The sequence below is a fragment of the Phocoena sinus genome, chromosome 1 (assembly GCF_008692025.1).
Source record: "Phocoena sinus isolate mPhoSin1 chromosome 1, mPhoSin1.pri, whole genome shotgun sequence".
NCBI classification, from domain to species: domain Eukaryota; kingdom Metazoa; phylum Chordata; class Mammalia; order Artiodactyla; family Phocoenidae; genus Phocoena; species Phocoena sinus.
In genome coordinates this window covers 132,462,883-132,480,248 of record NC_045763.1, presented here as the reverse complement: position 1 = coordinate 132,480,248, position 17,366 = coordinate 132,462,883, and the positions used below count along the sequence as shown (strand labels likewise).

At 34.4% G+C, this 17,366-nt stretch overlaps 1 protein-coding gene across 8 annotated transcripts in view; it reads left to right on the top strand.

The window, feature by feature from the left end:
* COP1 (COP1 E3 ubiquitin ligase) overlaps positions 1 to 17,366 on the top strand; it is a 285,059-nt gene that overhangs the window by 72,803 nt on the left and 194,890 nt on the right. For 7 of the 8 annotated variants that reach the window (XR_004348688.1, XM_032624416.1, XM_032624434.1 and 4 more), the window contains 2 exons: positions 11,751 to 11,810; positions 12,531 to 12,607. The exons of the other annotated variant lie outside the window; for it this stretch is intronic. Coding sequence is in view for 6 of the 7 variants with exons in the window: in XM_032624416.1 (XP_032480307.1) it covers positions 11,751 to 11,810; positions 12,531 to 12,607 (137 nt within the window). In the remaining variant the exon portion in view is untranslated. The remainder of the gene's footprint in view (positions 1 to 11,750; positions 11,811 to 12,530; positions 12,608 to 17,366) is intronic. 8 annotated transcript variants of the gene reach the window in all.

Genomic DNA, 17,366 nt, shown 5'->3' with positions numbered 1-17,366 from the left:
CCTGTGTTCTTGGTAGCATGCTAAAATAACTTTGAAAACTGTTTTATATTTAAATTACCAACTGTTATATTTTTACTTTCAGTTGTCTAATTAAGACATTTTTACTCAAAAAAAAAATAACCATATTTGTTAGGTTCCAGGCCATCTTTATTATTTTTGAAAATAAAAAGATGAGAACTTGTTTTGATGAAGTACTTTAAGTGTGCATTGCCAGAACTTTACATTATCTTAGTTTGATATTTCTGCTTTTTTTGGACTATTCATGATGTCTGTTTTTAACTTTTTCTTACTTTGTTCAGATTGGATTTTTCTGTGTTATGCCAGTGTTGATAGCTAAATGTTCTTTACCTGGTTTATGATTGTATGTTTCTTTAACTTTTACTGAGGTAGCAGTTGTGATTTTAATGTTTTAGTATCTATTAAAAATTACCTTCAGTATGAATTTGAGTTTTATATATTCTTCTTGATTTTTAATTTTATTTTTTTGGTGGGTACTTTAACTTCAATTTGCATAAGAGTAACCTGAGGATCTTCTTAGAATCCAAATTCTGATTAAGAGGATGTGTGTTTGAGCCTGATAATCTGCATTTCTAGCACGCTGCAGCTGATGATGCTGTTGGTCCGTGGACCACACTTTGAGTAACAAAGCTGAACATTTTATAGCATACGGAAACAAAATTATTAATTCAGTATGTACACTCAACCGTCTTTGCTATAGCAAATTCTTTGAAAAGTGATAATTTTTTATATTCCGTACATACCTTCTCTCCTTTAAAAACAGAATGTGAAATTGTTTTCCAGTAGTTTTATGTAGTTCTTTTCACCTTCGACTTTGAACTCATCGAGTGAGATTTGGTACATAGGAAATAACCTGATAATGAATCAATTAAGTGAACAGTCCAAACATATGGATATCTGGGGGTTAAATGAAATGGCTGATCACTGTGTATGATCTGATTTATTTAAGGTTTTCATTAGCCTCTGAGGTTTTTCGTACTTCTCTAGTGTCTGTTAATGCTTGCAACATATTTAGATTTGAAATTTTCTCAGGTAAGAAGGATGCAGCATATAACTATAAAATAAACAAGTATGAATGTTCTGGTATTTTTACTAGCAAGCTGACAAGTTAGTCTGCCACAGTTTCATAGATGCTGGCAGAAGACATGAGACTTCTGGGTTGGAAATAAAGTCTTGACTACTCATGGCATATCTGGCAGCATCAGCTTCATGACCTGCAAGTCCCTCAGGGGCGGTTTAGAGATGGGCCTTGGTAGATTCTGCATATACAATGGATATATATTACAACCAAAGAACTTTGAACTTAGGAAACCCCAGTCTTTTAAAGGGGTCTGCTAGCAAATCTGTTCAGTCTTTGCCCTGCAGGGAGACATTATTTTTATTTTATTGATCAGAAAACAAATCTGCCCTCTCTCCTGGAGGAAGTCAGTATTTCTGTCTTGCCAGGGTGTTCACTAAACAGACATCCTTGAAAAGATAATTTGGAACAAAAGTTATCAAAAGATGTGCAGAAATGGGAGAGATCAGTGGAGAATGTTTCCCAACGATAGCTCTTCCTTCTTATATTAATTTGTCCTCTCTCTGATGCAGTGGCCAGTGGCCTCCAATAACTTCTTCTATGATATTGCCTTTGATCACATAGCCCTTAGTATCAGTGTTCCTATATTTTTGTTATTATGTCTGGGTTAATTGTGCTGTAGAATTTTTCAACTTGAGTTTAATTTGAATCTTATAAGATCCTTGTGAATGATAGATTTTTTTTCTCTCTTGGATCATATTTTCTTATGATAGGCAATTTAACCTAGAAACATACTGGTTCCAAGTACTTCTGGATATTGGTGCCTCTTAATATGCAATGATTATACTGTCATTAATATATTTTGGTTTTCTTGTTTTTAGTGTATCCATAATTGAGTGATTCTGAGTATATCAGGTTTAACTACACAAGGGACTCTGAGGAGCTAGGTTAACAAAGTTCTAAAACTTTGAAAATTTGGAGCTAGGATAACAGACTTAAAAACTTACCAGTTACTTTGATTAAATTTCATTAATTTTTCTATGATTGGAGTCAGGTACACTAGTGATTTGGAAATAGTAAACTTTAGTCTAGAAAATGTAGTTGATTAATACCTCATGATTTAGTACAGACAGAATGAAGTGAGTGGTTATTTTTTTTTGCATATATTATAAAGTATATATTTGTGTGTTTAATCCTCAAAGTGAATATGGTTGTTAAAGGTCTTATCTCCTGTAGTATAATTTTATACTTGAACTTATTCAAGCAAAATACAGACTCACCAGGAGACAAACTACTATTTCTGATTTTCTTTTCCTAAGATTAACATTCAGACTTTGAAAATTAACTTTGTGATTTTATGCTTGACTTTTAATTGCAGTTATGATGAGTCTAAACCAAGACTCTGAATCTGCTTTTCAGATTTAACATACTTATTTGTTCCAATGTCACATCTTGCTGTTAGAATCCTACATTTAATTTTTATTTGTGATTTATTTTTTTCCTTGACTCTCCTTTGAATATTAAGAGAAAGGAATGTGCAAGGCACATAGTAAGCATTTTCATTAGTTATCTATTGCTGTGTAACAAGTTACCCTCAAATTTAACGGCTTAAAAACATCATTTAATATCTTGTGTCAGGAATCTTGGTGCAGAGTAACTGAGTGCCTTTGCTCAGGGTTTCTCACCAAGCTACACTCCAGGTGTTGGCCAGGGCAGCAGTTATCTTAAGGTTCAACTGGGATAGGAATGCTTCCCAGTTCACTCGTTGGCTGTTGGAAAGTGATACCATATTCTTACCACATGGGCTTCTCCATAGGATAACTTACTGTGTGGCAGCTGACTTCCCTCACAGGGAGCAAGAGAGGGTTTTGAGGACAGCAGTCTGATGCTTTTTGTAGATTAATCTTGAAAGTTACATCTCAACAAGTGTTCTGTTTTTTCCATTAGAAGCAAATCTTTGGGTCCAGCCTATACAAAGAGAGGGAATTACATAAGGGTGTGAATTCTGAGGTGGGAATCTTTGGAGGCTTTCTTACAGCCAGCCTACCACAGCACTTAATAAATGTATGTTTTTAAATGAACATGTTATTCTTTCTTCATGGTCAGATTGAACAAAAGGGCTTTAGGTTCCATGTAAAAGCCAGTCTCCTCTGTGCAAATTTGTACCAGCATTTGAACAATTACCTTATATTTCATACGATTTAATTTTAACATATACTTTTGGATATTTGTGGTACCTGTTTAATTCATTGTAATAGGACAGTTTTGATGAGTCTTGGTTTCCTTTTGGTTTTGTTCAGAATTTTATTTTGAATATTTGAAAGAATTGAATTTTACAATGTTTTTATATGAAATAAAGCACAGAAAATTTCGTAAAACGAATTTACAGTTTAAAGATTCATAGTAGAGTGATCATCCGTGTGACCATCATCCTGATTAAACAATAGATTTTTGCTAGGCTTCCTGAAGCTCCCTCCCTACCCTTTCCAGATTATAGCCTTCTCCCTTGCCCATTAGGTAGTCAATATTCTGATATTTATGGTAATCACCTCTCTGTTTTTCTTTATTGTTTTGATGCCTAAGTATTTATAAGTCTCTTCTTTTGAACTAATATAAATGCACTTCTGCATTATATAATGTTCTGTTCTTGTCTTTGGCTCAGTGCTAAGATTCATCCCCATTGTTGTATATGGCTATAATTGATTCATTTTTGTTGTTGTATAGTATTCTATTAAATGAATACACCCCATTTTTGTTGTTGATGGACTTGTGAGTTGTTTTTGGTTTTGAGCTATTTACAATGTTACTATCTTATATATTTATCCAGGTATATTAGCATATATCTTTCTATGCTACACATGTAGAAGTGGAATTAATGAGTCATAGGATATGTACATCTTCAAATTTAATAGATAATGCCAAACAATGCCTGAGCAGTTGTATTGGTTACTCTTCCTACAGGCATTGTAGGAATGTTCCCATTGCACTATATTATTGCCAGTACTTGGTGGCAATAGACTTTTTTCAGTTTAGCAAATCTTAGGATATGTATTGCTATCTCTTTGTGGTTTTAAGTTGCATTTCCCTGAGACCAGTGAGGTTGAGTACACAGTACTATGAATTGGCCATTGGGATTTTTGGGTATGTGTGAAGTACTTGTTTAAAGCTTTGTGCATCTTTTCTATTTAGTTGATTTTCTTATTGGTTTATTGTTTATATATTCTAGATAAAAGTTCTTTGTTCTATCTATCTATCTATCTATCTCTGTATCTACTTATCTGTAGCAAATCTTTTACCCCTCTAATTGGCTGCTTTTTTCCATTGTCTTAATGATGTCATTTGATGAGCAGAAGTTTCTGTCTATAATAGAGTCAAATTCATTAGTCGTTCCTGTTATAATTAGTACCTTGTATGTTAGGTAAAGAATTCTCCACCTGAGGTCATGAAGACATTTTACTATATTACCTACTTGAATCTTTACCTTTTATTTTTCATACTCGCATCTATAATCTACTTGGGAATTTTTCATATGGATGTCCAGATGTCCAAGCATCCTTAATTAAAAAGTCCATCCTTTTCCCATTGCTTTGAAATACCACATCTGTCATACATCATGTGTCCATACATGTGTGGGTCTGTTTCTAGGCTCTCTTCTGCTCCACTGGTCTGTTTGTCCATCTTTCTGGCAATACCACATTGTATTAAATACTAGAACTTTAAAGTAAGTTACTGTTCTTTTTTAGGAAAGTCTCAGCTATTCATGGCTCTTTGTATTTCTCTATAAATATTAGAACCAGCTGATACATTTCCATGGTACACCTGCTGTGATCTTTACTGGGATTACTTTGACTCCATAGATGAATTTGGGAGACTATCTTTACAATATTGAGTCCTCTAGCCTTTGAACGTGGTATTTCTTTCTGTATATCTAGATCCTTAAGAATGTCCTTAAAAATTTTGATATTTTTCAGGGTATTATTCTTACACGTCTTTATTTTAGAGTTGTTCTTAGGTCTTCAATCATTTTTATGCTATTGTAAGTGATGTCTGTGTCTTTAATTTCAGTTTCTTACTATTTGTTGCTGGTATATAGAAATGCAGTTGATTTTGACACATTTCTTTTGGTATCCAGCAACCTTGTTAAAATCATTAATTCTAATAATTTATTTGTAGATTATTTTATGTTTTCTGTGTACGCATCATCATCTGCAAATAATAACAGTTTAGTTTCTTTCTTTATGATCCTTATATCCTTTATTTATTTTTCTTGTCTTACTCTGCTGGCTAGGACATCCGGTACAATGATGAATAGAAGTGGTGATAGCGGGGCATCCTAGTCTTGGTGCTGATCTCAAAGTGAAAGCTTTCGACGTGTCACCATTAGGTATGATGTTTTCCGTAGGTTTTTGGTAGGTATTTTTTTTTTTTTATCATTCAAGGAGCTAAGTTTCTATTCCCAGTTTCCTAAAAGGATTTTTTTTTTTAATTATAAGTGGGGGTTGAGTATTCTCCAAAATTTTTGTGCAATTGAGATGATATTTTTTTTTCATTATTTTATACTGGATAATTACATTGGTTTAACACTAAAAAGTCAATCAACTTTGCACCTAGGGTGACCAACTGTCCTGATTTGCCCAAGAGTATTCTAGTTTTATCACTGAATGTTCTGCATTCTAGAAACCCCATCAGGACAGTTGTTTGCCCTACTTGCCTTCCTTATTGCATCTGTATTCATTAATGAGATTGTTCTTTAATTTTTTTTTTTACACTGATCTTGTCCAATTTTGTTATAAAGATAGCTTTATCAAATGAGTTGGGGAATGTACCCTCTTTTTCTATTTTCTGGAAGAATCTGTATAATCTAGGATCGATGTCTTTGCTGAATGTTTAAGGATTTTGCTGGAGAAGCTATCTGGACCTGTTGTTTGCAGAAGCTTTTAAAGTATTGATTCAGTTACTGCTTATTCAGATTTTTGTTTTAGGTACCATTTTTGACATGTTATACTTTTTCTAACATTGTCTGTTTCATCTAAATTTTCAAATTTATTGCTATTAGCTTCATCTTAATACTAAGTTTTTAATGTCCCCAGACTTTTTAGTGATGTCTTTCATTCCTGACTCTGCTTATTGGTGCTGTGCATTTCTCTCTTTTTTCTTGATCAGTTCTTGCCAGGAATGTAACAACTTTGAGTTTTATCTAGGAACAAACTTTCAGTTTTATATTCTCTATTTTGTTTTCCATTTTATTAATACCCTCTTTATAATTACAGTTTCCATCCTTCTACTTTCTTTGGTTTATTTTGTTGTTTCTTTTCTAATTTGTTAATTTGGATATACATATTAGTAGGCAGACTTTTTTCTAATATAGGCATTTGAGGCCACAATTTTTCTTTTAGTTGAATCTAAAAATTATGGTATGGCATTTTTTTGTTATTCCTTAGTTCAAAATAGTTTCTAATTTTCATTATAGTTTTTCTTAGGCATGTGGGTTATTTAGAGATAAACTTATTACTTGGATGTGGGGATTTTCTTTTTTTTTTAAATTCTGGATTTCTGTTATAATTGCATTGTTATCAGAAAATAATTAGTGTTTTTCTTAATATGATATTTGCATTATCACCCGTTAGTTCATTAAATTTTGAAATATTGTGCTTGAAAGAATGTGTTTCCTGCAATTGCATGGTGTGGTGTAAAGTTTGTTAATATATGGTGAGAATTTTTTGCATCCTTACTGAGTCTTTGGTTCCTTGTTATATCACTTACTTATTTGAGGTGAGTTTCTTATAGACAGCAGAGTTTTTTCATTCACGTTGCCTGGCTCAGCAGTCTTAGAATTTTGTATTTAGACCATTTACATTTAATGTAAATTTAGAGTTTAAGCCTGCCATTTTATTATTTGTTTTACGTTTCTTTTCTCTTTTGAGTTTTTGTTCTTATGTTTTTTCTTTGTTACTTGAATGTATTTATATATTTTTAAAGACCTTGTTTTTTAGAGCAGTTTTAAGTTCACAGAATTGAAAGGAAGCTACAGAGATTTTCCGTACATGCTGTAGTAATATGCATTTAAGTTTCCTCCATGTCTTTTCATGGATTGAAAGCTCATTTCTTCTTAGCATTGAATATTATTCCATTGTCTGGATGTATCACTATTTATCCATTCATTTTCTGAAGGACATCTTGGTTGTTTCAAGTGTTGGTATTATGAATATAGCTGCTATCAGTGTGTTTTTGGGAATCTTAAGTTTTCAACTCCTTTGGGTAAATACCAACGAGTGTAATACTGGATCATATGATAAAAGTGTGTTTAATTTTTTAAGAAACTGCCAAACTGTCTTCCAGAGTGGCTGTACAATTTTTCATTCCTACCAAGAATAAATGAGAGCTCTTGTTGCTACACATGTTCGTCAGCTTTTGGTGTTGTCAGTGTTCTGGGTGTTGGATGATCTGATTGGTGTACAGTGCTTTCTTTTTTTTGAATTTTTTTTAGTGCTTTCTTGTTTTTATATCATATATTAATTTTGCTACTCTCTTTCTAACCAACTTTTTTTCTGAAAGTATATCAGTATTCTTTTGTTCAGTTTTTTTTTTTTGTTCAGTTTTGAATATGTCAGATAATTGAAGAAGTCTTGGCAGCTATGATGTATTCTAATTATATTAGCTCTAAAAAACAAAATACTGAATTTAATACTTAAGCATATTTTTATCAAATCATAGTGATGGTGAAATAAATGAGTGCTGATGATACCTACCTGCACCAAAGCTAATGTCAATAAAAGGGGGCTCTATTTTTGAATTCTTTTCTGTTTTAGTCTTAAGGGTTTCTGAGACTTTCTTTCTTCACTTTTTAAATTTAAATTGTTTTAAAATTTTCTTTGGGTTTTGGTACAGTATGCTGTATTAAGAGAGTGCTTGCTGTTGATGGCTTAGAACTGTGTTCTCAAATAGCATTTCTCCATCTTATGTATTTATTATTATTATTTTCAGTAGCCCCCAAACTCATAATAGTGTTAAGGCAGATTTGATCCAGAGGTTTGTTTATTATCATTCCCAATTTGTGATCGATTTTCATTTAGATAATGACAGTTCGGCTTTATAAGGACTTCTTTCATATATCTCCAAAACATTCTTGGACCCTGATTCATGCTTTTATTCTAGATTCTGCCTCTCTGGCTTATGAAACATATTTGCAGAGTGAAGTTAGCCCAGTTTTCTTTCTGCTTTTTAAAATGGTTATCCTTTGTCTTTCTTCTGTTTCCTCATACTATAATGTCTTATATTGGTGCCTGAAAGGAGAACACTTGTTTCCATTATTCATCACCACTCTCCATATTGCTGGCCACCAAATGTGTAGATCATTTCTCACACCAATTTTCCAGTTCTCTTTGGACACCAACCGAGTGTCCTACAGTTCAATTCAATTCAGTTCAATTCTATCTAACACTGTCTACCTGGAGTTAGCCCCGGATTCCACTGGTTAAGGATTCAGTCCCACAAGACTGAGCTGCTCCTTCAGATGAAAATTGCAAGTCCAGGAAGTCACATGTGCATCTGACCTACTGGCTATAAATTGGTAGTTCCCATGTCTGCCTCCTTGGGTTTGATAATGTGCTAGAATGGGTCACATAACTTAGGAAAATAGTTTACTTACTAGATTACCAGTTTATGGTGAAAGGATACAACTCAGGGGGCATGGAACTTCCATACCCTCTCCAGGTGTGCCATTCTCCAAGCATCTCCATGTGCTCACCAACCTACATGTTCACCAACCCAGAAGCCCTTTGAACCCCTTAAATTAGTGTTTTTTATGGAGGCTTCATTCCATGGACATGATTGATCGGCCATTGTTGATTCAACTCAGTCTCCAGCCCCTCTCTCTTTTCTGGATGTTAGAAGGTGGGGCTGAAAGTTCCAACCCTCTAATCACATGGCTGGTTCCCCTAACAACCAATCCCCATCTGGAGGCCCTACAGGAGGTTATATTTCTTATTATAAATCAGAATAACACAATGTCTTAATAATTTAGAGCTTTAAACTTCTTCAGAATTTCGTCTTGAAATGTAAACACCTCATTTAACATGTGCTTTCTAAATAGTTTCCATTCACTGAAATTTAAGAAAAAATTTCTTGCCTTGACACCTTTGCAGACTTTTTCACATAAATAGGTTACATCATTTTGTTTATCGATACACTATACCTATGTATTTATTACGGCAGCCCTTGTACCTTGGTTGTTTTATTTTAAATTGAACCGTATGAAATTGCTGCCTTTGGAAGTAAAAATTGTTTGAACATTGGTAGTTTTATGTAGTTCATCTAATATACGGCCTTCATATATAGTAATGGATGTATTATCCAGCAAAGCTTTGGGGCACTGGAAGGATGGGACATTATCTTCAGAGGGTTGGGCATTAGCATTTAGTATTTTGAGATTTCAGGTGATACTGGATTTTTTTTCTTGATACTTCAATTGCAGAAGTGGAATGAAAATTGTTAATTTGATCTTAAATATGTATTATGTATCATACAAGTGATATTGGCTGTCTCTGGATGTTGATATTTTAGATGTTTACTTTCATCCTTCTCTTTAAATGTGTTTTGAAAACAATCATACTAAAGACCCTGTCAGCGTTTGTTTAAATAAGGATTTCAGCAGTGGAGCATTTCAGGCTAATTAAATGAAAAAAGTTAAGGGGTGACCATGGGATGTTTTGCTGAATTAGAGGTTAGGGTCAGCGGAGTCGAAAATGGCTATGGACCAAAAGGCAAAAGGATTTAGTGATCGTAGGAAATAACTGGGATATTTGTAGATGTCTTAAATCTGTTGACAGTGATTTGGCTGCTTGGATTGAGCCAGACCAGAGTGTTTTTTATGTTAGAGTGGAAGACTAATTATTGGGAATGGCCAATGAATGCAGTAGAAGTGCAAGTCTGGGGCATGAGAGAATTTATCACTTGACCAACTTTTATTTGAAAGAGTTCCAAGGCAGACTGTGTCCTTGAGGGAGAGCAAAGTTTCAGTTAAGGTAGGAGTATTGTGTGAAAAATTTTAGGGTGGAGTAAAGTTTATTAAAGTAGATGGAAGAATTGAAAGAATTTGACAATGCTAATCACTTTTTTTTTAACCCCCTCCCCCTGTCCCAACCATGGTTTCTGTGATACTGTGCTATCGTTTCTCCTGGCTTTTGCCCTTGCCCTTATTGATGGTTGACATAGAGCTGCTCCTTCTTCCTTTGCCTATCTCTTAGCTGTTGGTGTTCCCTACACCCAGTTTTTTTTCTCATCTCTTCTGACTGTACTGATTGACATTGGGTGATTTCATTCATTGTCATAAATTCAGATTTATTATTTCCCTTTCTCATAGCTTTTAGGTCTTTGTGTGTTTTATTATTTACTCTGTTTATTCTGTCTTTTCCCACCTTTTTTCCACCTGGCAAATTACTGTTAGTCCTTTGATGCTCAGCATTTCACTTAATTTCAGATCCTATTTCAGTTATCCAGTTGCCTTTTCCCTCTTCCCAAGTTTTCCATCTAGGTTACGGGCAGTCTGTGTACCTTTAATTCTTTGTACATACCATCATCATAATGTTTTCTATGATATTTCAACTATTGGTTTACTTTTTGCCATCTTCCCTAGACTGAGTTCCATGAGGGCAAGGGCTAGAGTTTTCTGAATCCTGTTTTTCACAGTGCTTAGCAAAATGCTTAGGATTGGCAAATATTTGAATTAATATGTTATCAATTGTGTATATATTGCCACAGAAGAAAAGACGCTTAAAAATCTGTTTGTCTGCCATGTATTTGCTGAATAATCTTGGACAAGTCACTTAACCTTTCTGTGCTTCATTTTCCTGTGTAGTAGTTCCTATTTCACACCTGGCAATAAATATTATTACATAAGTATTCATTATTGTTATTTTACATTTTAAAAATTGGCTCAATATATTTGGGTTAGATTAAGACAGCCACTTATACATAATAGTGATAGAAATTTAAATTTGATAGTGTTTCTGAAAAACATTTTTTTAATGCAGTGAAGATTTGCTAGCTTTTTCTTTTGATCGAATAATTTCATTTTTAATAATCAATGAAATTTGAAATACAGACTAGTATGTTCCAGAATTACTTATGATAGTTTGCAAACAACTTAAATCTCTGATGGTTAAATATATTGTTGAATGTGATGCAACAATTAAAATGTTTGCATTTTAATGGCGTGGAGAAAGGTTATGGTGCAGTAGGTAAGATATCAAAGATAAAAGATTATCTTAAATATGTTTTAAAAAATGCTTAAGAGGCTAATTTGTGATTGCTTTGGGGTGGTAGAATTTAATCTCTGAGACTTTTTTTATTTTTAAAATGGGGTTAACTGACATGCTGACATTAATTGCTGACAGTTAAATGAGGTAATTTGAAAATTCTTCAGATGTCTTCTGTTTTTATTAAGTCATATTGTCATTGTTGTTCATCTTTAATATTTTTATTATAAAGCCAATCCTTGCATTAAAGAAAATACTGTTTTCTTAAATATTAAGTCTTTACATTTACTTTTTAACATAGGAACGTACAGCACTTTTTGTCTGCAGTATTTCACCCTGACAACCATTAGTGCACATTTTCCTAGAAATCATTTTGTAAACGTTAAGTTATTTTATGATTGTGGTGATGCTTGTGTGGTTTGGTTTAGGCTTTTTATTTCCTCCTCTCTAATCTACAGCAACTGGAGCAGATTCAGAAGGAGTTAAGTGTTTTGGAAGAGGATATCAAAAGAGTGGAAGTAAGATATCAAGAATTTCTCACATCTCTAGTAATTTTTCAATTTCATGAAATTTTTGCTTTGCCTTTAAATTGCTGCATTAAATTTATGGGATTGGTCTCCATTGTATAGAAAGTCACAGTCATAATTTATGCAGTAATAGTTTATTAGGAGGCCTTTTCCTCTAGTTAATGATCAAAGTTAGAGTTTAATCCATTGTTTACTAGAAAGCTAATATTTGAATCAAGAGGAATGCTACTTTTCTTAATGTTTGCAGAGAATATTTTTGAAGTAGGGACTGACATATCATGTTTTTCTGTACTTTGCAGAGTTGAACCTAATGATCCAGTTGCCATACTGTCATATTTATCTTAATATTTATCAATAGGGTCTCACCTGGATTAATGATTAGCTAGTTCACTATTCACATAGTGTACTGTACATCTCATTCAGATTATTTACATTTGTCTTTTTCTGCATTTGGTAGCTTCATTAGTGATGAATATTTATTAACGTGTTTCTGGTTCTTTAAGAATGTGTATCATAGAAAAGGCTTGTCTCTTAACTTTCAGATATCCTTGCTTTTGTACTCTGTGGAAAGGAAGCTTTGAGAAATTTGGGTGTTGAGACAAAAAGGGACTGATAAAACCTGGGATTGGAAAGGAATATAATATCATAACTCCTTTTGATTTATACATCTTCTCTTTGGAGTGTCTGTAACTCTAATAATTGTGCTTCCAGGAAATGAGCGGCTTATACTCTCCTGTCAGTGAGGATAGCACAGTGCCTCAATTTGAAGCTCCTTCTCCATCACACAGGTACAAATCTTGAAACTTGTAATTGCTTAGGATTTATGTTACAGAGGGCACATATGGTATTAATCCTTAGGAGCCTTTTCCATGTAATGTACAAAAACCCCTGAGAAATTACTTTGGTCATGATCTAGAAATGAGATTGAGATAGCCTGTTTCCTTAATGCTTTGAATTTTCATGCCAGGGACAGTTAGTGAGTAGAATATTATAATACTGTGAATTCACTGTTGGATTAAAAGTTTGGTGGATTTCTTAAAATAATGGCAGCTTTAAATACTTTGCGAGTTAAAATCAGATGGCATTAGAAATCTACAACTGGAGAACATGAAATGGTAATATTAGGGGAGAATTAGATAAACTAATACCTTTAACTTTTCCACTAACCAGTTGAATTTTCTTGCAGATCTCATTCCCCAGATTTAAAGTGAGGCCATTAGATAGATCTGTTAGTTTAGATATCCCTGGTATTTTCTTTATAACTCCCCATTATTAATTTGTCTTCCCTTCTGTACCCTCTATTAGAGCAGGAATTACATTTGTCTTGCTCGTGACTGTTTCCCTAGGTTTTTGAGTAGCAGTAGTGACTGGCCTCCTTCAGTAAGTTTTTGTGAAATAATAATGAATATCTGTGGTCCCTATATAGCTCTAAAGTTCTATTTGAAATATCTACTACCTAAAATTTGAATTTGAACTTTTTTGTTGTGTTCAAAGCGAGAGCAATTTTACATGTTTTTAACTTGCTAATCCATTTAGGATAGTGGTCTAATGTAAGCTTTTCGGACAGATAGTTTTAGGATAACACATGGATTATCAGGCAGTCCAATGACAGTACAAGAGATTACACTAACTTTCAGAGCCAGTGTCAGTTCAGGAAAGCTATTTTAGATCTAGTTTTGGACAAAATGTGGGGAAGGGGCACAAGGGATATTCAGTTAAAGAACATTCCTGGGTTGTTTGATATTTTTCATTAACCATTTTATGGAGAATCCTCGTGAGTACTAGGTGATTCTGGGGTCACTTTACCTGTGTAATTCAGCTTGTTTTTGTCCATATTTTATTTTCTTTAAAACACTTGGGAATGACTCAGCTGTGGGATATTATCTTTAAGCTTAACATTCACTTCCTGATGCACATGGAATCTTTGTCAGTGGAATATTTATTATGTGAGTGCATGCAGGCAAGAAAAAGTTGTCATATCACAGAATCTTCTCTAATAAACTGATAGTTCTCATCGTCATATGACTCTCTGTCATAGCCTTTAACAGTAGTGTTTCTTTCTGTCTGTGTGTCCAGGTCTTTGTTAATCTTATTGACGACTTTTAATAACTTGTTAACCATATAGTATTATATTCATTTAACTGGCTCTGTTTATTTAATGCCTCTGATGCACTGGGCACTGTTCGAAGTGTTGAATCTAGCTGGCAAATTTCCTGCCTTTATGGAACTTACCTTTTGGGGTGTGTGTGTGTGGAGGTTGGGGCAGATGCTAAATAAGCAAAAATATAATATAGTAGTAGTACAAAATATGTAAGTAGTACCCTAGAAAGGAAATTAAATGTATTAGAGAGCTGACACATGAATGAAGTGAAGTGAAGAGATAATAAAAATCATGGGGGAGTTTTGAGTAGGATCTGTTTTAGATTTTAAAATATTTACTGGGGTTCCCATGTAGAGGACAGAGATTCTGTGTCCCTCTCAGCCCCCTGCCATTGGAAGCTAGGATGAACGTTAGGAACATTGCAAGAGTCCAGAAGAGAGGAAATGGTGGAATTTTATTGGATTTTATAGGATTTTATTGGAAGAGAAGGGAAGTGGTTGTATTATAAAGTAAAATAGCTGATCTCATAAAAGATAGAGGATTTCATGATATCTATGAAAACTTTGTTGAATCGCTAAAATTGTATGGAGCACTATTGTCAAATGAGATTTGGGCAGAGGTGAGACTGGTTAACAGTTGAAGATGAGAAAATGGGCAAACATGATATTTTCTTCAAAAGAGTGTTTTGATATTTTCTTGAAACGAGTAATTTGATTATCACTCAAGGTTTGAGCGAGACACTTGGGAAAATGATGTGGCTTTAAATATTCTTGGGAAATGACCCTTAAGATTTGGATGTGAAATTAAACATGGGAAGAATGTTATGTTATACTATCAATATTTGAGTTTTTTTTATTTTTAAGAAATAGCATGTAGTTGAATTTTAATTTTTCTCTCATAATTATTAGCTTCATTATTTAAATGCCAGACATATTTTTTTATTTCTGTTGGTCATAAATTTAATTCATTTTTTAAAAGATGCATACATAAGTTTAAATTGTGAATTGCTTATTGAACTTTTCTGTGGTGTAGACCAGGGATATTTATAAATAAAATATATAGATAAGACATTTATATACGACACTTTTGGTTATATTTAACTACTCTATCAGGTATTTTTGAGACTTAATCTTTCATTTGTGTGTCTGTCATTTTTTAATAAATAAATAAATAAATAAATAAATTTATTTATGGCTGCGTTGGGTCTTCCTTGCTGCGCATGGGCTTTCTCTAGTTGTGGCGAGCAGGGGCTGCTCTTCGTTGCGGTGTCTGGGCTTCTCACTGCAGTGGCTTCTCTTGTTGTGGAGCACAGGCTCTAGGCGTGTGGGCTTCTGTAGTTGTGGCGCGTGGGCTCAGTAGTTGTGGCTAGCGGGCTCTAGAGTGCAGGCTCGGTAGTTGTGGCGCATGGGCTTAGTTGCTCCGCTGCATGTGGGATCTTCCCGGACCAGGGATTGAACCCATGTCCTCTGCATTGGCAGGCGGATTCTTAACCACTGCACCACCAGGGAAGTCCCTGGGTGTCTGTCATTTTTGACAAAGGTCCAGATGAATCAAAATGAAGGAAAAAGCAAGGGGTCACTTTATGGATCTTAGAAGTATTTAACTATTATAAAGAATATATATATATATATATATATAAATATATATAATGGTGAGTTAGTACCTTGTGAATTTGTATATTTTATCATTTGAATGAATAAACTAGTAAAATTCAAGGAATTTGATATTGTGTAATGGCTCTTGGACTAGGTTAAGAAATTCCTCTTTAACTCACCCACACAACTCTACGCAGTCATACTTACCCCTGTGACATGCCCCCTCCCCCAAGTCATTAAAAAAAAAATGTGTGTGATGGGCAGAGGGTGGGTGGTGGTTAGGCATGGCTCTTTGGTATAGTGGATGAAAATGGACCCATCTTCTCTGTTATTGCATATTGGGTCTTTGGCTGGATTATGATCACTGACCAGAGCAGTGTTAATGGCTTCTTCTTCACATATTAATGCTTAAGTTTTTGGTACTTTTTAGCAATTATTATTGGTTTAACTGCTTGGTTTTACTTGGGAAGATAACTTTTAAAATTTTGTTTATTTATTTATTTACTTATTTCATTGTATTTTATTTATTTATTTTTTCGCCACACTGCGTGGCTTGTGGGATCTTAGTTTCCCAGCCAGGAACCGAACCCTGGCCCTTGGCAGTGAAAGCACGGAGTCCTAACCACTGGACTGCCAGGGAATTTCCTAAGATAACTGTTTTTAAAACGTAAGAATTGAAATGTTCTTACGGTCAGGTCTAACTCTAATCCTTACAGATTTGTCCCTAATTTATTATATATTTTAAACAAATCTTCTACATAAACCTAAAGAGTTTTTCATATAACATTTATTTCCCTTTGTTGAGGAGGGGAATTATACAATATAGGAAATTCTCCATACACAGCCTGACACTACTTTCCATACAGTAAGTCTCCTACATACAAACGAGTTTCGTTCCTAGAGAGGATTTGTAAGTCCAATTTGTTCGTAAGTGCAAGAAAGTTAGCCTAGGTACCCAACTAATGCAATCGGCTATATAGTACTGTACTGTAATAGGTTTATAATACTTTTCACACAAATAATACATAAAAAACAAACACAAAAAATAAAGAAAACATTTTTCATCTCACAGGACAGTACCTTGAAAAGTACAGTAGTACAGTACAACACCTGGCATACAGGGGCTGGCATCGAGTGAACAGGCAAGAAGAGTTACTGACTGGAGGAGGGACAGGAGGTGGGAGATGGTGGAGCTGAAGGATCGTCAGCAGTAGGAGTCGGAGGGCAAGCTGCCCACTCCTGAGCTTGATGGCACAGGTTCTGGTTCCTTGCTGGATTCAATTCTATCTACTCTTGAAAAAACGATCCAGTGATGTCTGGGTAGTAGCTCTTTTTTTCTTGTCATAGATGACATGGTAGCACTAGATTGCATTCTGAATGGTAGCTGCAACCTTTGTGTACCGTTCTACATTCAGGTCCTATGCCTCAAAAACTAACAGTGCCTCCTCAAAGAAAATCCCTTTGCCATTTCCTGTATCGTGAATCTCTTCGGTTCTTCAGTTACTTCTTCTTCCTCTTGTCTCTCTTGGTGATTCTTAGCAGTATCAGCTACATCACCACTGCTTTTACCATTGCTTCTGGACATCCTGGGCTTGAAATAAAGATACTGTACTACTGTACTCTATACAGTACTGTACAGTAAAGTACACAAAAGCACAACCACTTATAGAGGAGGCATGCGTGTGACAGTGTACACCAGACACGTGAACTAACTTATGTGATTGGACATGCGAACACGTTTGCATCTTTGGAAGTTTGCAACTTGGAGGTTCGTATATAGGGGACTTGTATTTCCAAGGTTAGATGATTATGAACAGATCTTAAGAAATCTCTGCTACACTTGCATTTATT